The 24,192-nt window shown below is 35.1% G+C and overlaps 1 protein-coding gene across 3 annotated transcripts in view; it reads left to right on the top strand.

The window, feature by feature from the left end:
* The window catches only part of SLC27A6 (solute carrier family 27 member 6), a 39,994-nt gene extending 15,808 nt beyond the window's left edge, over positions 1-24,186 (top strand). Inside the window, exons 5-10 of one of the 3 annotated variants that reach the window (XM_037374382.1) lie at positions 8,055-8,246; positions 16,269-16,359; positions 18,133-18,331; positions 18,861-18,958; positions 20,924-21,054; positions 23,085-24,186. In XM_037374382.1, coding sequence (XP_037230279.1) covers positions 8,055-8,246; positions 16,269-16,359; positions 18,133-18,331; positions 18,861-18,958; positions 20,924-21,054; positions 23,085-23,261 — 888 coding nt within the window. In that variant the 3' untranslated portion in view covers positions 23,262-24,186. Of the gene's footprint in view, positions 1-8,051; positions 8,247-16,268; positions 16,360-18,132; positions 18,332-18,860; positions 18,959-20,923; positions 21,055-23,084 lie in introns of all 3 variants that reach the window. The other 2 variants (XM_037374381.1, XM_037374383.1) reach the window with 2 other exon arrangements.
* Positions 24,187-24,192: the final 6 nt, after the last annotated feature.

Consider the following 24,192-nt stretch of genomic DNA (forward strand, 5'->3'; position numbering starts at 1 on the left):
TACAAGCCATTGTAAAATTTTGAATTTTGCAACTAAAGTTATTTATACTATCATTAACTATTCATTAACTATGTAACTATTCTATTTATTAATTTACATGCATACTTTCTAGGAGCTGGCATGTCTAAACTCTTTGCTGTGTGAGGCTATGAGGTTATTTTTGTTTTGGGGTTTTCTTTTCTAGCTGGCTAAACAGAAACCTAATATACCTTATCAAGAAAAATTAAAATTATGAAATTAATCAGTTTGACAGCTGGGTACTTGAAGAAAAATAGTATTTGTCATGTTAAGACTGGAAGACAAACATGTTTGCACAAAGAAGTGGAAGGAGTTTAAATAAGTTTTGGAATCCATTACTATTTTTCAAGTAGGTGAAATAATTTGCCAAGTTATCTCTTTTTAAATGTCATTAACTTAGAAGTACTATTTATACTGGCAGGATGAGAAGGATATGGCTAATACAAGTTTAAAGCTCTGTGAAGATACTATGTGGGCAGTGTTCTCAATGTTGGAGTACTATAAAGCCCATCTAATGAATGTAGATTAAACCCATAGCAATTATCTTAAGTGCTTCATTTGGTTTTTTAATGCTAAACTTGAAATAAATGGTGTATTTCTAATAGTTGGAGGCCACAGCATGACTTCTTATTTCATAGATTTTGAACAGAACTTTTGGCAGGTCTCTATGGTAGCATATAGACTCTTGGATTAGCTTTCCTTATTAGTTTTGTGTTTGATCTTTCTGCATCCCATTCACATGTGCAACAGTTCTTGAAGACTTTTGCAATGGAATTTTTCTGAAACTTGGTCTGCAGTCCGGTTTGGTTTAGTAATTGTCTGGAAAGAACATTTGTTAGAAAGCGAAGTTGTCTTTTTTCCTTAAGTAGAAAGACCTTGCATTATATGATGTTCATAGATTTTGCAGGGCGCCTAAATACGTGAGTAGTCCTCCTCCCTGCCCTCTTCCAAGCTCTTTTTTCTACAGTCTTTTGATGACAGTGAAAGTAGAAGAGCTAGCATTGATGGCTAGTAGCTATCAGTAGCTACAAAATGGATCCTGCTCTAAGATATTAGCATGGCTGCACCAGTGAAAGAGAACATTCAGCAGATTAGTAACTTGGTCTTTCTGGCTGACATTGCTCAAAAATGTCTATTAACGGTGTTCTATGAAATTTCAGAAGTGTGGCATAGCAGAGCTCCCTATATTGCCTCTAAACAGAGGCACTGGAAGTACTCTACTTATCTGTGGATATATTTTCCTTAGAGGGTTGCATCTAGCATTTAAAGTGTATACAAAATCTTCCTAAAGCACTTACAGATTTATTTCAAATTTGAAGTAATGAGCTATTTAAATAATACATTGCATCCTGAAGCTTTTGGACAGGTATTAATGGTAATGCAGCATCTCTTTCCTGCTTTTCTGTAAAGGAGACCTGAATCCTGAAGTGGTTTACAGGCAGAGGCTAGAAATCAGTTTTATTGTTCATCAGGTCCTGTGTTCTACTCTTAGAAGCTGCCATACGTTATTACATTAACTGTATGATTTATGATACTTTTCATGAACTTGGTAAGCTCTCTATTAAAACCAGAGTTCACTTCTACTTGTATTCAAACTGTATTTCACAACTAATTATATCATTGCTTAGAAATACTCTTTCAATTAGTATCAAGCCAATGTTACCCTTTGGCATCAGTAACATTTCCTATTTCATTAGGGTTACCTCAAGTGTGTAAGACCATGTATATCAGCATATTTTTTTTTCCGTAAAGCTGAAGAAAGCCAATCTCTACTACATGCTGTTTGGCCAAGTTTTCTTTGGGTGGGATTAAGCTCTCTGAAGTGACTTTAGAAAAGATGCTTAAGGATTTATTTTATTAAAACTTTTCCTTGTCAGAACAGTAGTAATTTAGAAGGGGACAAGGAAGTCAGTGCTGCTGGGATAAGCTAACAGAATGAACACTTATTTCCCAGCTGTTTCCTCAAGGTCTGTGGGAAGGGGTGTAAAAATGGGGTCTGTGTATGTTGGATAGTCTCCTGCCTAGAAAGTGTCTTTGAGGGAAGGGAATTTGATAGGAAGGTAAGGAAAGAAAATGAGTAATCAGGCACTTCTCTACAATGCAGGTTTTACTTGACATCACATTTTATTCCCTGTTAAAGTTTAGCTCAATTTATGTTCAGTTTCTTTCTCTTCATCATTAAAATGCAGAGTGGAAATTTATCAAGCCCCTTGCAGGTTTTCAACATAAACATTTTATTAAGTACTCCAAACGAGTAATGTGTTGCAGACAACCACATCTGCACCTCCCATTTGAAGTCTCTGAATAATCTCTACATGTCATTACAATTTCATTGGGGGGGTGGGGGGTGGGATTTTGCAATTTATTTGTTCTTCCAGTAGCCTGTTTTTTTAAAAAAAATATGTGCAAGCACTTGTGTATGTTGTAAGCAGACATCATTCTTAATCCAAATTGTTGCTGATTTACTACAGTATTAACAGTACCTAAAAGGAGAATTGAACGCTGTTTGTACATGCAGTTAGAGAAAATAGAAATTTTAGACTAAGAACATAGTCAGCACCTCTGAAATGAAGCTTAGAAATGGACGTGGGATTTGGAAGCTTGTATTTTTTCCCCTCCAGACTGTATCAATTGATCTAATAAAAAATGTACAATGTATTACAACAGCTTAGTGCTTAAAGTGCTATGACTACATTAGTATTATTTTTCAAAAGTGAACTTAAAAGCAGATTGTAATCCCATCCATTTTGATTACTGCCTTGTGATACTTACTACTGGCATACCTATCTTGGATTCCATCCACACAATGATTCTGTGTCTGTTTTCTCATTCTTCCCCCTAATAATGGAAATTTTTTTCAGATTTTCTTCCTGAAAATGTCTTCCATAATGTTTGTAGAGTTCCTTTGGCCTCTAGGAAGCAGTGGTTTTCCATATCCAAAACAGAACTGAAAGCCAGTTGCAAGATCTGCCACTGGTTCAAACATGGAGGCTTAAGACTGTTCTGAGCCTTTAAGAGGTCATTGAACTTGACCAGTTTCCTTCTTACCAGCTTCTCTTCCTAGGTACTAATCTTTTGAATTAAGCTAGTAGAGACATGCAGAAAATATCCTGATAGTGAAGCCCAGAAATCACAATCATACTCTTACAAAGGAAAACTTTGTACAAAGCACAAGAAATAATCTGTGTGTGCTTTAATTCTCTGAATTGACCTTTAGAAAGTTTTGTGTGATATGTTTTGGCTTGGGGGCTCCTGGGGCAATCGCCAAAAATATAACAATCTACTTTGTATTACTTGGTGGAACAGAGACAAAAGTGACTTTTTTTCTTGGTAGATATTTTCTGAGGAAATAGAAGTACAGATAAAAGAAAACATTTCTTATTAGAAGAGCTAACAGAAGAAAACTCCTGTTAGAATCTAATCCTGTTGGATTATCAGGAGATTGATGAATGAAAGTGTGGTGAGATTGAGCTATACTAAATAGCAAACAACCAGTTCCTGAACTGGAAAGATGTGTCCTTTTTCTAGAATTCTTGTTCCTTTCTTATAGTGCATCTCTTCAGTACACTTCCTGTTTTCTTTTACTTGTTTTAAATTTGTATGTATTTCGCTCAAAAAATCTAGTTGCAACTTGTAATTAAGAGTTACTGAAAAGTGAATATAAGCATGCATCTTGAGGAATTTATTACATCTGTCATTGTAATGGTGTGGGGTTTCTCTCATAGTCTCTTTACTAACTACTGATGCCCCTTTTTTCAGGGCTAATAGTAGAGGCTGGTGAATGTGGTGTTACATGCATGCCTTGTTAATAGATGAATGTAAACCCTGTCCATCATATTTTATATTTAAGAGATGTTTGCATTTTTCTGTTCCTGAAATTGCTTTAAGTTTCATCAAGGCTATAATACAGGAGACATTTCATGCCTCCTTTGCTTTAAGTTGCCTTTGCTTCTTTCCATTTGGCTTTTCCTGCTGCAGAAACAGTAAAAGTAGGACAATGAACCTGTTTTCTCATATTCTTTTCACGCAACTGCTAAGTACGTTTTTAGATAGCTGCAGTCATGCATCCTTCCCACACCAATTAATGTACTGTTGATAGCACTTTAAAAGGCATATCTTTTATCAACTACTTAATCACGTAGATATTCCACATAGTTTACAAAGAACACTTAAGGCGGAAGGGCTGGGAGATTAAAAATCCCAGGTATGTGGTGTTCAGTGTAATGAGGCAGATCCTGACTTGTAAATTAATTACTATACAAATGAAACAAGCACTCAAAATGGAAAAGTAGCGTGTCAGAAATTGGTTCATGATGTATGCAGGTATTTGGTTGTTGTGGTTTATCCCCAGCCAGCAACCAAGCCCCACGCAGCCACTTGCTCACTCTCCCCCACCCAGAGGGATGGGGAGGAGGATTGGAAAGGAATGTAAAACTCCAGGGTTGAGATAAGAACAATTTAATAGGTAAAGCAAAAGCCATGCACACAAGCAAGGCAAAGCAAGGAATTCATTCACCACTTCCCATGGGCAGGCAGGTGCTCAGCCATCCCCAGGAAAGCCGGGCTCCATCACACTTAACGGTTACTCGAGAGGACAAACGCCATAATGCCAAATGTCCCCATCTTCCTTCTTCTTTCCCCAGTTTACATACTCAGCATGGCGTCATATGGTATGGAATACCTCTTTGGCTAGCTTGGGTTACCTGTCCTGGATGTCCCCCCTCCCAGTGTCCCATGCCCCTCCAGCCCTCTGGCTGGCAGGGCCCAAGGAACTGAAAAGTCCTTGATTTAGTATAAACATCACCCAGCAACAACTGAAAACATCAGTGTCCCATCAACATTGTTCTCACATCATAGCCAAAACACAGCACTGTACTAACTACTAAGAAGAAAATTATCACAGCTGAAACTTGATAAACGCATAGTTCAAAGATCTTAGCAGAATGAAGTGAAGTCCAAGTGTAAGGTGAGAACAGTTCTTGCTTATTAATGCTCAAAAATGGCATTGAAAAAAATGTTTCACCTTTACTGTTAGAAATAAGTGGATATAGACTGAATCCCCATTTTATTTCTGAATCACTCTGTAAGAAAGGAAAATCACAATGCAGGAAAATAAATGGATAGACATTTTTAAAAGCCTTGGAGAGATGTTCTAACATTCTGTTATTCTAAAATCTGTCTTCCTAATTATCTGTAGAGAACTATTAATCACATTCAGAAACACAAGTCATGAGCACATAATCACATTATTTGAACTTATTTGTGGTAGTTGACCAGGGCAATGCATTGAGTCCTTCATAAAAGAGGTATTGTGAGTAAATACAGCTTTTAGTGAAGGAAGCGTTAACTAGGTACTGTGCTGTTGCAGCAGGCTAATAGGCATGCAGACAGCTGCTGAAGACCAAGTGTTGCAGGGTAACTGGCTGACATGCCACAGCTAGTTCAGGTGTCAGGAATGGCACAGGGACAGCAGAGCTTATGTCCCAGAAGAGATGTATACTAGGTGGCTCTTTGGAATTCCTCCTACTTCTGTAATTCTGTCTACTGAAAGGAAGCTAGTTGATGAAATGCCATCTGAATATGGCAGAAATTCAAAGCATGACTGTTTGATGCTGTAGTCTGTTTAAAGCATAAGTTCCTGTGTATTTTAATTTATTTCAATTTTCATACATTAGGACACTCTAAACTGTGCACCACTCAACCATGTTTCTAGAATTTGTTGGAATTATCATCCCTTTTACTTCCCTTCTCTTATTTATTGCATTTTATTTATTGCATAAGTTTTTTGGCCACAGTGCCCATGGATACCAACATGCCTGCCCTAGAGTTGTACTCTACATATAATGAATATATAGACAGAGTCATGAAAAAGATGTTAAAATGATTAACTCAGTTTTATTTACTGTGATTCAGTTTCCATTGAACGTTAGCTACACAAAAAGCTAGCATGAATTAATGTATATTAATTATATAAAGGTTTAGGTAAAAAATAGCTATATGAATTTACTCACATGTAAAACTAATGTGAATTATCACTGTTTAAAGTTTCCCTGATTGTAATAATTTTCTTCATACTTACTAAAATTGCTGGGAGATTAATAATTTCCATTCTTACCATTGAAAGATTGCTAAATGCCTTACAGGTTTAATGCCCTTTTTTTGCAGAAAGCCCTGCAGTACTCTTTTAGGAGTCTTGTATCAATAGATGGGTTCAGCTGTGGTGGAGCCGACTAAATCACAAATATGGCAACTGCAGCAATGCAGCCTAGCAGAAAATTTACCTTAGTTGTGAAGTGAATTGCTGCCTTCTCTTTTAAGAAAATTTGCTTTCTGTGATCAGTTCTTGATGACATCATACATCTTGGTATTTTTGAAAAAGGGCTGAATGCCTTTAGAGAATACTTCCTAAAGTGAAATAGTCATACATTTGGAATTGTTGATAGTCATACATTGTGGTGTTGATAGGTGTTAACACTGAGCACAGTAGAATGCTGACCTGTCAGGTTTACTCTGCATCCTTTCCACTGGAGAAACAACTTTGTGCTGCAGTAATATAAGCCATCCAAAATAACATGAGGAATTGAAGGTAACTGCACTGATTCATGATGCTTTATTTCTCCTTTTGGAAATAACATGAGGAATTGAAGGTAACTGCACTTATAAATGATGCTTTATTTGTCCTTTTGGAAAAAAAACACATAATACACGTAGGTCACTGTTTCCTAGTTTGTGTGTTTTCAGCAAGCAGATATCAATGCTTTCTTTTTTCCTTAAAGTATAAAGAACAGAAGTAAACTCACCTGCTTATTAACTTGGTCTCAAGAGATTTTGACTGTTCCTAGTCTGATGAAAGACCTGCTTAATTCATGTGTACATACACACTTATTTGTCTCTTCTGTTCATTGTGGAACGAAGGATTTCTATGAAAGAATTTCTTGTGCTATTTTATGTATCTTAGCAGAGGCAACACATTTGAATAGCTCAGTGGCATCAGCAAGGGGAAACTAGAAGAGAAGAACACAAAATAAGGACTATCTTTTTTCTGTAGCATATGTATGTAGATGTGTATATATACATACATACATATATAAGGAATTATGTATCTAGAAAGGTGTTTGTATACATATGTACATATGTAGAAGTATAAACAGACAGCATTAGAGTGCCAGAGTGCTGTGTGGCTCTAAAGGTATATGGTAAGAAAACGTACCTGTATTTCTGCTGTCTCACTTCTAGGGCATTCTGTATTGCCACTTGCAATGATTAAAAAGGGAGTCTTATTTTAAAACAGGTGAAATTAAAAACAACAATGAACCAATAGTTCAGATCTTTTGCCTTCTGATACTTCAACTTAAATCTGATTGTATTTTAAAGGTGCTCCATGCAATCACAAGGTTTGGGTACGTATTCATAAAATTAATGTCTCACTGAACTGGATGAATACATAAGTGTTGTGCTTCTTGTAATAAAACATGGGTGTTGACAACAGTAAAGACCCAAGGTCACAAGGTCACTCCCAGTAACATTGAACAAAACTTCACAAGTCTTAATAGTGGAAGAAAGGCAGACGATTACTCATGTGCAGTGTGTGGGAAGGAACAGATAGTACAATTTTGTGAAATTTGATTGTTTCTTGTAGTAATCCTGAAGACGCAAAGAAGTAGCTATTAATCTCTGCTGACTTTAATCCCTTGACAGAAGTAATTCCTGCCTTTCTCTGTTCTTCCCAGTTTTCGGATTCTTCTGAGTGGAAACAGACTGAGATGATACAACTTTTAAAATATGGAAGCATTTATGTAAATTAATGTAGCCATTATTCATGAAATAATTTGCTTGTTCAAAAGCAAAGTTCAAGTAAAAGGTTTTTGACTGCAGTTTGCTACATTGTAGCTGTAGGCAAGCTAGGCCAGCTTTCTTTAACTTAATTGTTATTTTTCTTTTTGTTGTTTGTACTTAACATATTTAAAGAAAGTACATTTTCCCCACCATCTGTGAAACAATCAAATACAATTTTTTTTTTTTTTTTTTAACAGAAGGAAGGAGAAAAAAATCACAAAGTCCGACTAGCAGTTGGAAATGGAGTGAGAAATGATGTATGGAGGGAATTTTTAGACAGATTTGGTACTGTTAAGATCTGTGAGTTTTATGGTGCTACTGAAGGAAACATTTGTTTCATGAACCACACAGGAAAAATTGGATCTGTTGGACGCACCAGTTTCTTTTATAAGGTGACTATTTATTTAAATTGTAATTTATAAAAGGGAGTGCTGAAGGTAAATGTGTTTCTTAGTTTGACTACAGGACATGGGTCTTCAGTCTGAAGTCCAAGGTAAATTTTCTAACTTATTTATTGCCTTTGCAAAATCTTCATTGCCAGAGTATTGCAGATAGTGCTTAACATGCAAGCCAGTTATAATTTCAGCAGTAACACTTAGATTTTTCTTAAAGTTCACAAGAGTCAAAAAGGCTTTCCTCTTCTGACAGTTTTTAGTAGGTTCTGAGTATCGTTTCAAATCTCTACTATATTAAAGAACAAAAGAGAAAGTTGGATTTAATACCTAAAAACTCATCATCTGTGAAATAAACATAAAAGTGTTCTGATCTGACTTGGTGTTCTACAGAGCAGAGCTGTTTCCAAAGAGTATATTTATATTGCAGATTACTATGTAAATATTTGGCATAAATGGGAATTAATAGTGATTGTAATAAAGTAACATGTAGGCAGATATACCTTTAAGAGTTATTTTATACTTAGGTGCAAGTAAACATACATGACTCAAACTACTTCTAGTCTTTATCATTATTCAGAAATTTCAAAGAGAATGCAATACAAATATAACCACTGTTGAGTAATTGGGATAGACAATAATTGCCAAGAGTATTAATTTAAAAATTCTATGCCCCTTTATCTACCAAGTCTGCTGTATTTATTTGATTTGTTCTAGGTTACCAAAGCTAGGGATAACATACCATTTTTTCACTGCTTATTCAAGAATCTGGTTTTTGTATTTCATCAGCCTTGACAATGGAAGTTACATGTCTCGGGGAAGAGGAGTACATGTTATTTATACCACACAGGGTGGCTTTTCCTTCATCCTTTCTTTCAGCTTGAAATTCACAGATAGATTTTTCCCTTTGTGTCTTAGGAATAACATCTCTTAGATGTTTTAAGAAGGCAGTAAGTAACGTGCACCAGGCTTTAGGTAATAATACGACAGATTATTTCGCAAGGCGTTCTAGCAGGGAGACTAGATATTTAACATTATGTTGTTATTTATTCCATTTACTCTTCTTGTAATAAATAGGACTACACACATTGCCTAAAATTTGCAAATTAACTGAGACACCTACCTATACTGAGATACCTATTTAAATATACAGATCCTGCTGACTTACATGGCTTTTGTGCTTGTGAGGAGAACTGATACTAAAATGTCCTGACAAAACTTTTTTTTCAGAGAATGATGTAAAAATATTGTTTGGGAATATATGGAAGGTATCTTCCGATGAGGTTGAAACAGGTTTCTAGGCAGCATACATTCCACAGTCCACAACTTCAATACAGCATCAGCACATTACACTCACTGCAGACTACAGCTCAGGGCCAGAGGAATTCTTCAGTTCTGGGATAGGAACCCAAACTGCAGGGAGGAACCTGGAAACACTTAGAAAAACACCACAAGAGCTACTGTGTTTTGCAGTAACTGTTGAGAGCTCAGGAATTTAAGCAGACTGACTCTGCTCATTCTCTCTTCTACATGACTGATGCTCTGTCGTATGCACGGTGGACATCTGATGCTAGTGTGTGTCTCTGGAAGGGTACAGTTCCACTACAGGAAACCAGGTATCTGGAATTTAGGGAGTTGTGGGTCAACCAGGAACCTCAGAGCTGATGTTAATTTTGATGTTAATTGTTTCAGACTTTTCTAAGCCACATCCTTTAATTATTTTAAAACTTTTTTTCTAATCATATGAAATTGTGAATTTCTACATTTTTTCCAAACCTGAATAAACTTGTTTTCAGTATTTTAGAACTTTTGACAGAGTTTTGTCACAAGTCATTAACCTCTTGGAAATACCATGTAAAGGTTACAGCAGATAAAGGATTAGACTTGAAATTGCATATTTATTGATTTAATTACCTGTATTATTAATCCAGTATTACGGGGGTTTTGCTTGTATTAATAGTGGCACTTTGTAAGTCAATTACTTAAACTGTTTGTGTTTACAAAAGGAAGATTAGTATTTTGGGTTTTTCTGCAGAAGAAACATGCTACTTTTTCCTCTTTAATGATTGAACTTATGATTTGAGTTAGTCACTGCAGAAAATAGCTCATGTAAACCACAGTTAAAAAACAAATGCAGTTGTAACTGAATATTTGATCTCACTAGACACCTCTTCTGTAATGTATATACTATTCCAAGCTGAAACTGTTACAGTCTATGGAAATACCAGTATAGTGAGCTAAGATAATTATGGGTTGTCCCTTTGCTTACTGAGTATGGTTATGGAAAGACCCTAAGATACTTTATGAACCAGAAATCAATTTTATTCTTTTTCAATACTCTCTTTTCCCTAGAGATAAATCTACAGTAAGTGTTCAGTTATTTCTGTCGTTTCTGTGATAAGGAAAGTAGCTAAAGCACATTATATGTGATCAGGCTCAATATTTAGCTGCTACTGTTCCCCAAGGGCCCTTAGATGTGCTGGCTCTCAACCGTTCTGCCAACATATATACATTCGGCATTGTGTGGCTGTGGAGTTTGAAGGAAGAATGAAGGTTGTCACTGAAAACCAGATTCAGTGCAAACTACTTTGCCTTGATTACATGGGCATGCTACGTCTAGCCAGGTCAGTGAGTAGATTGTATGACCCATTTTATGGGGAGATAGAACTGCTCCAAATCTCTTCCAAATCAAGGAGGTTTCAGAGACTACTCCAAAGCTCTATCAGGAGCTTTTTCATAAAGTTTTGATTCAGAGCCTTTATAGTTTAGCGCCATACATAGTCTCTCTGAAAGAATTTGTGTCAGAGGAACAATATGGCATATTAATAATACTGCAATAGTTAAACGTCTCAAATTAACAGTTCTGCAATCTGTTAACTATGGGGTTCTGCTTCTGTCACCAGTGCAGTTCCTCTGGATGGCAGTTCCTTCAGTCTGCTTCATGACACTTGTTTGCAGGAGCAGCTAGCTCCCTCGTATGCTGAAACATAGTGTTGACATGAACAAGGGCTTAGATATAGTGGATTTTCAGAAAAGTCTAGATGAGGTTAAGAGAGAGGAGGAGTATTGAAAATATCATAAGACATATGTTTTAGTGGTTTTCCATTTTTAAAAAAAGAATATATTTAACCAAATACATAATTTTGGGGACCTTTATATGTGTTTTTGATTACTCTGCAATCTATGAGTATTGTGACACAAACGATGTATTTTAATGGCATAGGTAAGTTCATTTGAACTTATTTCAGGCATTTTTTGTGTTTCTTTTTTTAAAATACATTATATAGGTTACATATTATTAAACATCGCATTCTGAGTATAGGTGTTGTGTTTGTTTTATTTCTGTCTGAATGACATCCGTTGAACATCTAGCAAGATGTAAAGGAGAGCAGCTTTAATTCCAATTTGATGACCCATTAATGATCTGAAGTTGGAAAGGGAAAGTATCTCCTGCTGGAAAGCAGGGAATGGCACAGACAAGGACCAGTCATCCAGTTCCTAGTTTCATTTCTTCAAAGAAATGCTACAACAATTTTTGAACATCATTCTTCTGACACATGGGGTGATATGATGAGATAGACATACTTGCTAGAGATTTCCTGAACACCTATGTCTTAAAATGTGAATAGAAAGAGAACTGAGAAAGGGGAAAAGAATCTTGTATTTTTATATATGTGAAACAATAAAGGAAAAGGAAGAAACTTACATTCTTTCTACTGGCATAGTTGCAGTCGAAATTAAGTAAATGCTGTATAAAACCCCTTGCATACAGATAATGAGAGTATAGTGGGAATAATAGCAAGTAGGTTCAATGGATAATATTTTTAGCAGGGAAAAAGTAAAAGAAATAGGAAGGCATTTCTGTTGCAGGTAATAGTAATGGCACAGTTTCTAAAGATAAAATGCAGACGAGTTAGAGCTGTAAAAGAGAAATTGAGCTCTCAGATTGTACAGAGTAACTTCTGTCAGCAGCTGGCAAGGGTTGGGGAAAAACATTTGTGATAAATATTAAAATTCAACGTAACATATTCATTTTCATAAATAATTTGGAAGACATAAGTTAATGGGAAGAAATAGATGAATATTACAGCAGTTACCAGACATCCAAGAAGCCACTGTGTGTGAGATGGTAACTCGAAGCAGTTCTCTTGTTTGCACTTATTTTCATACTGTACTCTTTATATAAGAGGGATCACTTCACATGCTTGAAAGCATTACTGGTATACAAATAAATCCTTCAATAAAGATGTTCATATACAGTCAATGAACAGAAAAGCAGAAGCCTTTTAGTTGGTAAAACTTAAAATGTTTCACAAAGAAGATAGTATACAAATCAATATATTAATATAATAAATGACTGTTTAATATTACATCTGGAATACCTATGTATGTAGTTAATGATGAATTTTATTATATATGGCATACGTTATGTGTGTATATAAATTTAAGACTCTTAGTCATTCTATCAAATAAATATATATCAAAATATCTTTCTTACACAGGAATAAATTCTGAGTAGTGGCAGAGAACATGCAATAGGAGAATGGGACTAATGAGACCCAAGGGAGCTTGTAAGATGGACTAAAAATAGTCTGTGGCAAATACACCTGAAAAAACAGTATGTAAAAGAAATACCCAAACTTTATTTACAAATGTATTTTTTTCATTATTTTAAGACACCTTATTACAGAAATGTAAAGATCTCTTACTCAGAACTGTATGAGTCAGAATCTGCTTTGAGCTTAGAAACATTTAAACCTTAAATCATAAATAATTTCAACACATAAAATACTTTTTCTTTCATACAGCAACACAATTAGTAATACACATTTTTGTCATACAGTCATAGAACTTAAGTGGTAGAAGAGATACTTTTTGAGTTTAAAAGTAAATGAAGTTAGGTTTAAGCAGATCTTTAAAGCCTGGAAAACTAGATTCACAGGAAGATCATTGGCGTGCGTTAATCCAAGCAGTGGAAACTCAGGTTCATTGGGCAGTTAAAATTTGTGTTGTTTCTGCTCTTTTGTCTTGTTTTGAGCTAAAATAATCTAAGCTACTTCAAGTGTATTCCAAGGTATTTTATTGTAATATGTGGTAATTCAGTTATTAACAAGCATAGCTTTAAAAGTGTTTTTTTCTTGTTTGTGTTTTTTTTTAATTTGGCTAACAAAACTATGCAAAGGACCTATACATCTACTCTTTAGAGTATAAATAAGGCATTACTAGTATATTTTAACAACATTTATAAGACATGGTGATACTATGCTCCAGAGTTTTTTTCTTGCATTTCACTTTTTTAAGATGATTGGAACTAAATCTCATAAATGTAATGCTTTGTTTTATAAACACATATTCTCCTAGAGAATTCAGCAGTATCTCATCTCTAAAGCGAATTAAATAAGAAGCAATAGCTTGTGATCTTTGTTCTCTACTGAAGGTTCTGTGAGCATTCACTGTAAGTTGAAACTTCAGGAATTTCAAAACTATTTTCAAAACAATGTTTAAACTGTTATGTTTACAGTCAATTAAAAAAAGGGGGGAGGGATGCTACTCTTAGATAACATGCAGGCAGCATAGTAACAGACAGTAATGTTGCCGTTTAACTCATTTTAAGTTTCAGCTAGCTAAATGATGATTGCTGTTTGGTACATTTAGGTAATGCTTTAGGGAGTAAAATGTAGATTAAAATTACGAATGCTGCATGAAGTACTCTGTGAAAATAATACGGTAATGCTTGAACAGCTCAGGTACTCTTTTCTAATAAACGTTAAATAATGAGATAAAACAAATATAGAGCTTTACCCAGACTAAATGTTTTGCTCTGGAGCTTTCATTTTCTAGTATTTACTAGGAAAAGAAAACTGCACAGAGACAGCTGTTTACACAGAATGTACACTGGCATAGTATCATTACGCAGGTCTAATGCAATATGTGGTGGTTTCTCTTTTCAATTATGTATTTACTTAACTGTTATTTCAAAAAGCTAACTGGAATAGGCATAGTTAGTACTCTAAAGTTGCAGGCACAAAAAGATGTATGTAGCAACTTAAATAGTAAAAGTCTCAGCAGTTTTTAAAAGTTCTCAGATATTAAGTTTCTAAGTATTTATAACAACTTAATGCATCAGACAGACTAATATGTTGACAAGTTACAGCTATTGAGCTCAGAAGGAATGAACAGATAAAAATGGAACAGGGCACACTGCTGTTCTAATTAAACACAGAAATGTCAGAATAACATTTCATTTTATACCATTTCATTCTTATTATTTTTATTTTTCATTGCATTTGGTCTGTCACATGAAACCTATTAAAGTAAGTAAATACCAATGTAAAAAAAGAAAGTGAAAATTAAATGTAGACACCCAAAGAAAATACTCTTAAAAAATTACTTCTGTTTATTATAAACACCTCCCATTCTGTTCATCAAGAATAATACGATTATTTTCTAATTAAGGTGAACTTTTTGGCTCTCAAATTCTTGACTTTGGTAAATAGATCTGTAAGTATTAAAAAACCGCACAACCCTTCCATTTATTCAAAAAGTGTTCGATTCTTGGATCATGGCTTGATTTTGCACTCTTAACCTTGTTCCTTCGATCAACTGTTAAAAATACCTTTTTGTTTCAGACCTAGGGTAGAAGGAAAACACAGTGATGAACATTGAAAAGACTCAGTTAAATAAGTTTGTCCAAATGAGGCTGAAATTGTGTGCTTCATGTTTGATTCAAGTTGCTATTTATTCAGACTTTCTTGAAAAGAAAATGATGTGATACAGCTGCAGCGACATTTCAAATCAGGATAAAAAAGTTATGCAACCCTTCACACAAATTAGCTGCTGAAAAGCAAATAGGTGCATGTTTTAACATCCTGCCCTTCAATCACTTTCATAACACCATCCTTAAATTATATTGCATTTCTTTGTTGTGAGGAGTGCAGTTGTAGATTTGTATGTTTTTAACATTGTTTTCTCTGATTGCTAAGATTTCTCCAGGAGAAGATGGTTATATATTTTGGTTTGACTAGTTGTTAAATAGATTGCTAATGTACTATATGAAAAGGGAAATCAGAATCCCAAGCTGGGCAGACTGAAGCCTTAGGATAATAACTGCAAACACAGTGATCTGTATAGTATCAGGCATATAATTATCTTTCAGTGTCTCTCAAAGTTCTTATTTGGATTTATATCACAGTAGAAAAATGAGGTGAAATAAGAGTCAGACCATATATATTGGAGAGTAAAAGTATTGCAATTTCTAGTGTTGATAAGAGTGTCTTGCCTTCTCCTTCATCTCACTCAGAGCCACATTCTCTGTGATCTTTATACAAGAGGAAGTCAAGTTGTGAAACATAACCAGGAGGTCAGTTAGGTCAGCAGTGTCAGGACTCAAGGTTCACAGTACTTCAGAAGAATGCAGAACTGACACTCACATAACTGTGGAACATGCACAGCTACATAACTATGTCAAATGACATGGGAGTACATATCCTGCTGGTGGTGCTCCTGGTAAGGCCATACGCCAGAGTGAGAAAGCCTGAAGGGAAAAACAGAGGCTAGTTAGGCAAGAGTATAGGCCAATGGGAAGTAGGTTTCCCTTTGTAAGGAGATTTAGGCCTTTGCTCTGCCAGTTGTTTTAGGTGCTAGAAGACCCCAAGAACACTTTTTTGTATGAGCCACCGCCATTAAATGTCAGCTGAATTCCAGGTACGCTTCTGTTACCCTGACTCACGTAGGCTCTTCCACTGATACATGGATCCCATAACTTGTGAGAAAATTAACAAAATTATGGTTCTATGTCTTCACCAAGTATTTTTGAAAGTTACAAGATATAAAAATGTTTTGATGTTGCTTACCTCCAGGAAAATGGTCTAAGTTTACATACAGAGTATTTTTAGTGTTAAATGAAACTATGTTCTACTTTTAGATGAGCAAGACTGGAGTAAAGATTCCTTTGCTTTTATTTGCTGCCACCAGGTGTCACTGTGTAGACAAATAACTGATGACCCTTTTTCCCTTTTTTAGCTTTTTTTCCCATTTGATTTAATCAAGTATGATTTCCAAAAAGATGAACCAATTAGAAATAAGCATGGTTGGTGTGAAAAAGTTAAGAAAGGTAAGTATGTATTTTAATAGGATATAACGACCTTTTTTTTGTAATACAAATACTCCAGGGAATTTTTTTGAGGAGACTTGCTGTTGTGTTACTGTACTATGCCAACATCAACTATTATTCTTTGCTCTGACAGAAGCAATATGATCTGTGATCTAAGGCAGAACATTAAACATACCAGTTCTGAACTTAGGAGATCTGTGGATATATTCACAGAAGAGCAATGTTCAAAAGTGATGATGTGATACTAGCTCTGAATATGTAGATAATGAAATCTGTTTTTTTAAAAGGAGGTTGACACAGTGAAATAGTTGCCTAAAGAAAGACTGGTGGATTAGAGCAAATGCTTTTTGGTGTGAGAGTAAGTGTTCCTGACTAAGTGACTTAAGCTTACCAATTTTTGCATATATATATATTTTATTTTTTTTTTGTAAGAGGTTGCTTGATTATAGCCGTCTTCAAAATACTTATCTGGTATTTGTTTTCAAACTGTTCATCAGATACTGAAGCATCTCTGTTGTGCTGTAGGAAGGTAACAGCTGTAGTTAACGCCTGGAAGCTGAAGCGAGAAAAACTCATAAAAGGTCAGAAAAGCAGACAGCTTTAACAGGGAGCTGAATCAGATTTTTTAGGGGAGTTAAGAGATGCTGTAACAGGTCTTAATCAAAGATGGGTACTTTCAGGAAAATACAGTCCTCAAAATGTGACATTAAATTAACTGTAGGAATGTCAGATGGACCTGTAAAGGGAACACAAGCTCTAATTAGACACCTGGTCTAATTTTTTCCAATTATACCAATCAGTCTAATAAAAAGTATTATCTGTATCTGTAGACTTTGTCTTACCCATGAACTGTATCTTCAGAGCATCACGGCTGCAATGACACTGTCAGTGAAAGAAATGCTTTCACCTTAAACACTACCATCTGATGGAGAACAGACAGCCTTTTTACGAGGAGGCAGTCTTAAATTACAAATTGTGTATACCTTTGGACATGTTTTTATGTATTTTCATACTTATAATTCTTGTCTCTGGTATAAAGTAATGTAACCTTTTGCTGTACTGTTCAGAATGTGCTTCCAGAAAGGCTAGGTGTTCATACAAGTATTCTGCTTTAAGCAAACTAAACCCCTGATACTCTGCATGCATAACCAGTTAAGCCTATCCCCATCTTGCCTTATTTTATGAGGAAAAAAATATTTAAACTTTTATATTCTAATCCAAAAAGAAAGCAATAATGCCATATCATATTAATGAAAATTCTTAAGAAGTGTTCTCAAAACTTCTGAAATCAGGCTAAATAGGGATTTAATGCCTAGGTTGAACACCTGCTTTTTATTGACACTAGTTTTTCAGTAGGAAGCTGATGAAGTTGAGACATGACTGGAAATTTAGTCAGGTATGGGGAGTGGAACATAGTATTCATTTGAAGTGTGCAATTTGATAGGGTAGTAAACCTACTAGTGAACTCACAATTGATAGATGACAGTTCTGGGAGAAAACTGATGAGTCATTAGCAAGAAATACAAAAGACTGGGAATGTGAGTGGACAATATTGTGGTGTGTCTTTATGGTCACTTTGCATGTAGAGGTGACCACAGGAATTGTAAAGCAGTAGAAACAGGTAAGTTTTTGTTATTGGGTCTTACGTACTGAACCCTGCCAAACTTGGTTCTTGGTCTTGTAAAATCATATGTACCAAATTATTATTAATGTAAAGTACATGAAGAGTACAGTGATACCTTAGGTTTACATTCTTTCAACTTCTCTATATAGGTGAGGCTGGTCTTCTCATTTCCAAGGTCAATGCGAAGAACCCCTTCTTTGGTTATGCTGGCAATAAGAAACACACAGAAAAGAAATTACTCAGCGGGGTATTTAAGAAGGGAGATCTTTATTTTAATACTGGAGATCTAATGGTTCAAGATCATGAGAATTTTCTTTATTTTTGGGACAGGATTGGAGATACCTTCAGGTATAATCATTGTTGCTTTTCACATTTCTTCATTAAAGACATGGACATGCAATATAGAATAATATTGTTCTGTTAATTTTCAACCAGAAGTGTTCAGTTTATTACTATTGCAATAATGTTTGTAATGAACTTGAAGTGAATTGTAGGGGCTTAATTTTTTAAAATGTGTTGCTGTAGAGCTGGATAGCTCATTTCCAGAATGTTTTGTAGGAATTACAGCTCTTTGAACCGTTCTTCCAATAAACATACTAACTAGTGGTGGTTTTGCTGCAAGCAAGTTGAATACTGAAGTGGAGAAAACTGTATCAAATAGTAGACTGGTCACTTTTGATACGTTTCGATACATGTCAAAATTTTGAAAACGATTACAGCAGATGTTGATAAGCTTTCATTGTAGGTACCAAAACGATAAGTGGGAATAAATTTGGGGTGATAGTCTGAAATGGAGTTCTTACTAAAGTTAATGTTTTTTACAGACGACATGTCCACATGTTTTCATGGGATTAAATTATTTTTTCACATGTTTTAGATGGAAAGGGGAGAATGTTGCAACAACAGAAGTTTCTGATGTCATTGTAATGTTGGACTTTATACAAGAAGCAAATGTGTATGGTGTGTCTGTGCCAGGTAAAAGCTTTAGCTGTGTATCTTTCTTCCCCTAGGTTAGTTGTTAACACTCATAACTTTTATTTAATGTTTTAAACATAGGAATCACTTCTGATTGAGTCATCTGTTTAATACCTAGCTAAAGTGTAGATGTAGATAATGAAAATACCACCAGATTGTGAATGAGCCAGTGAATCATGCATTATGTGTGCAGTGATATGTATTTTTGAAGTTATCTTTCATGAATTTGTGATAGCCCCATAATCTAGATTAAAGATTTATTAAATTTGCATCCATTGAAAATCCATACATCCATGTGTCAAAATAAAATGTTGCCTTGGTAAGAATTAAAGTAAAACTAAATGAAAGTGTATGAAGACATTCTTCTGTCTTATTTCACTTAACCTCATAAACCATCCGCATATTACAAAAATAAGGACAAAGTGAAAAACAAAGAGAAAAAAATATTATGAAAAAATATGCATTAATTCCTTTTTAATGGTTTGTGGGTATTTGGGTTTTTTTTTTAATTAATTTTCATGAGATCACCTGGGCTTAATTTCCATTCATGCTAGATCTTTTTTCAAAATGTGTACTAGGTCTGACTGGGATAGAGATAAGTTTCTTTATGGGAGTCTGTATGGTCCTGTGCTTTGCATTGGTGGCTAAACCAGTGTTGGTAACTTACCAACACTTGGCTGTTACTGAACAAAGCTTGCACAGTGTCAAGACTCTTCCCCTGCAGCAAATATGCTGAGGCGGGCAATGAGCTGGGAGCAGACATAGATGGGACAGTGGGCCCAAACTGGTCAAAGTGATGTTCCATGTCATATGATGACAGACTCAGTAATAAAAGCTTGGGGAAAGGAAGAGAATGAGATGTTTGAGGTTATGGTGTTTGTCTTAGCAAGCAACCACAGCATGTGCTGAGTGAGGCCCTGCCCTGTAGGAAGTAGCTGGGCATCTGCCTCATGATGGGAAATAACAAAAGAAGTCCTGGTTTTGCTTTGGCTTTCCCTATTAAACTGACACTATCTTGATCCATGACATGAGTCTTCTTGGTTCTCTTCTGTTCCCTTCCGTCCCATGGGAGAAGGGAGTTGAGTGGGAAGCTGGCTGGATGTTTGGTTGTTGGCCAGGGTAAACCTACCACAAAATGACAGAGGAGTTTAAAATGTGAAAAAGGTGTCATTTACCTCTACTTTGAAGCCACACAACAAAAAAGATCATAATAAAGAAGACTGACTGAAAATCAGACTCCAAAATATGAGAGCTTTTAATTTCCTATAGATTTACCTGCAGATTTATGCAACTGTCTGGATAATTGCTCTTAAACATACACAAATCAAGTTCCCTGCAGATTTTGTAGCATTAGGAAAAAAAAAAAAAAAAAAAAATACAAAGGAGACAAAATAAAAGGTTGGCAGAATGTCTCTGTTGGTATTACTAGCTGATGGTTAAAGTGTGCAGTTATTTTTGATTGCTTTTGCATTTTATTCATTTTGATCTTTCCCATAGGCCCACAGTGGCGTCTCTTTCCAGACAAACCAGTAAGAACTTAATCTCTCTGTCTGTTAACAACATTCAGATCCACAGTTTTGAGAGAAGGTACTGGCAAAAGAGAAAGCCTAAAACTGAAGAGAAGACATAATTGGTGAATCCAGGAAGGAGGATCAGCACTCTTGTTTTTGAGAGAGGAATGGTGTTAATATTTGTCCACATGTATTAATATTGATCATGGGAGTCCATTTACTCTTACCTGACAAACTAATTTACAGCATTATTGCTTAATATCACTTGAGTGATCTTGAAATATATGTAATACCATATAAAATATGAATGTAATCTTCCAGCGTTGCTGAAAATCAAAAGATGGTATATGACTTAGGTTTATTAATGCACTACAGTTCTTTTTTGCAAGGTTCATCACTAAAATGTCAACTTTATTCATGTTCCAAAATTCTCATCTCACTTGCTTTCCCCCAGATCATGAAGGAAAAGCAGGAATGGCCTCTCTTATTTTAAAGCAGAATACATCATTAGACTTGGAGCAAATGTATAAGCAAGTGGTGACCTATCTACCAAGTTATGCTTGTCCTCTTTTTTTAAGAGTCCAGGTAAGCTGCATTATTGCACAGTGCATAATAGCATTTACATAATTTGAACACAGAGAATGCTATATGAATAACAGAAAATGCTGTTCGTATATGACTTGATTAGTTTTAGAACTGGTCCTATTTGCTGTCTTCATTGAGTCCTGGGAAAGGAATTACAAAAAAAGTCAATAAAATTTGCAGATTATGTTAAAATGGGAGGAATTGTACAAATGAGTAAGGATAGAGATCATACAAAAGGATTTAGGGAGATTAGAAGCATGAACATGGAAAACAAAAAGATTTAGATTAGTAAAATGTGAACAATTCTATCTGGAGAAAATAATTTAAAATCCATTTTATTCAGTAGAAAGGAGAGAAGAGAGATGTAGAGCTAGAGCAGGAGACACTGCACAATAGAAGAAATGTTATTTGCTGTGTAATATAATGACAAGTTTAAAGCATTTGAAAAGGTGAATTAAAAATGTACATTATTATTGTCACCACCATAATCATCAAAGTGATCCATGTTGTATACTAGTACTTGGCTGTAGTGACTGTCCAATTTGGAAAAAAATACAAACTCTCTCCCAAAGAGTTAAAAATGTAAATGTAATAAAATGGACTACAGATGGCTAGGAAAAAAAGAGAACATATAGAAAACATGCAATTCTGATCATCAGAATACGTGAAGTCTGATGAGCATTCATTTCTGGTAAGTGTTTTGAAAACATCATGACAAAGGCAACCAGAAAAATGTTTTTGAAGATGCTTATGAAAGAAGACTCCTAAGTCTCAGGAGATGTAAAAAATAATCAGTTTGAAAAGGTAAGTTGGTTCCCTCGGCCATTCAGCGATTGAATGGAGATTCAGGATAAAGGGGGAAAAAGGAAAGCTTTTTTCCTGTGAAGGACCTTGAAATTGAAATATATGTATATGTATATATATATGTCTGTATCTCATAAATCCAGGAAGATGCCTTTTGTAGCAGAATTCTGATCTGAGCATGCAAGATTACACTTGAGAATGTTGCCGTAGTCAGTTTATGAAATGATGAGAACCTAGTCTAGATTTGTTGCTATACAGATGTACAGAAAAAACTTTGTGCTGAGCAGAAGGAATCTGAACCCTTGATATAGCCTCGATATCAAGTATCTGGAACTTCCATTAGAACTTAAATGCCTATATTACAGATGAGTTGCTGTTAGTACTGCTGTCATTAACCAAGAAAGAAGGTAGTGGGTAGAAATTAAAGGGAAAAAATTAAAAACCTATTGAGCTTGATCTGACACGTAATCATACTTTAGAAGATGTCAGAACTTCTCTTAGACCAACCAAAGCAGGTAGATACAAATGAAAGGTAGATCTGGAGTAGATACAGTAGCTCTCCGAGTTGTTTGGGATAACAATTCTTCGTTTTTGGTGATTGCATATATGTAAAAATGTAAAGGCGTAGGAGAACACAGTGGAGAGAGGTCATAATATGGGTCTCAGAAGAGGCAGGGAGGACAGAGAAAAGTCTCACTAGAGATGCCTCCCACTGCTTTTTCCAAGGGACACAGTGAAACTGAAGAGGACCTTGAAAACATTGTAAAATATATGTTAAATATCTGCCTTTATTTGGACCTGGGTGAGTATGAGTATGGTTGATTTAGTATGTGATTCTTTCAACCCTTTATTTCAGGTGGCAATAACCATAGATATAGAGAATTTCCTGAGCTTTATCAGTAGGAAGTTCTTGATAATGACAGTTTTTACTCTCAGATTCTTTACGATGTGTAGTTCTGTAATGTACCCAAATGAAGAAGCTAGGTCAGGCAGGGGCTACACCAAATGAGGCTATGATAAGTGATGCAGAAAGCAATGGGCTGTAATTTTTCTCCACTGTGTCTCCAGGTGATGGCCCACAGCAGCACAAAAGTTCTAGTTTTCCAGCATAATGAGAATAAACAGTATTAACCTTATATCAAGTAAGATCGTAAAAAATGAACGTCAATGTAAGCAAAATAAAAGAAACTCTTCTACTGAATAATAGATATCTCTCTCTTCTATAGGAAAAAATGGAAAGCACTGGCACATTCAAACAACAAAAATTTCGACTGGTGGATGAAGGTTTTAATCCATCTACAATTACCGATCCTCTTTATTTTTTAGATAAGTCTAAGAAAGCATATGTCTTGTTAACCAAAGAAGTATATGAGATGATCTTATCTGGGAAAATGAAACTGTAATTAACCTAATAATAGCTATGAAGGGACAATCTGTACAAGCTACTGTGTGAGAAAACAGTAGCATTACCAGTATTTGTACATAGTTATCCAGAATCATACTGGTTTTATTATTAATACTTTATATTTACGTTCATATATATAATGTGTCTTTCCTCACTTGATCATTATTGTTCCTAATCATTTTTACCTGTTCAGACCAATTTCTAAGTAAATTACCCATAAAACATGACTGAAATCTATTTTATCTTAAATTTGGAATATAAATGCTGAGTCTGGTAGTTTTTCTTAATACTAAATGAACATGAATGTTACATGGTATGAAACAGTAAAAAAAAGTTCCTACGTATAAAGATATCATGACACAAGTTGTGGTTTCTAGAGAGAGAAAATAGTCACTAACATCTTTTTTTTTTTAAAGATAGTTTCTATTTTATATATACTTCTGAATATATATATTAAGAAATAAAGACTTCACCGTGACTGCAAGAAAAAACAACTCTTCTGCAGAGGACTTCTGATGGAACGTAAGATTAAAGAGAGTGAACCAGAAGAAAGCCCTCCAAACAAACCCAGGACAAAGAGGTTTATACTAGTATCACTGCTGAGATTTTTTGTCGTAATCGATGCTCTTCCATTTGTTGAACTGGCTTTTTGGAGTGTCAGATTCTGAAGACAGCAAACCTCTCTGAAAACATTAGCAGCAGATCATCAATAGGCAGAGAAAAAGCGCACACTTAATGATGAAAATTGCTTATGTAGCATAAAAAGAATTATTACAGCACTTTATGTCATGCATATTGACTAACAGATAGCTTCCTTACACTTATTAATGATTGCTAGAGATTGTTATTTTACAAGTATAAAATACAGCAGAAATTTTTAAATTCTAAATCATACGTTTTAATGCATTGCTTTTTAAAAGGTTTAAAAT

This window comes from Falco rusticolus, chromosome Z (assembly GCF_015220075.1).
Source record: "Falco rusticolus isolate bFalRus1 chromosome Z, bFalRus1.pri, whole genome shotgun sequence".
NCBI lineage: Eukaryota > Metazoa > Chordata > Aves > Falconiformes > Falconidae > Falco > Falco rusticolus.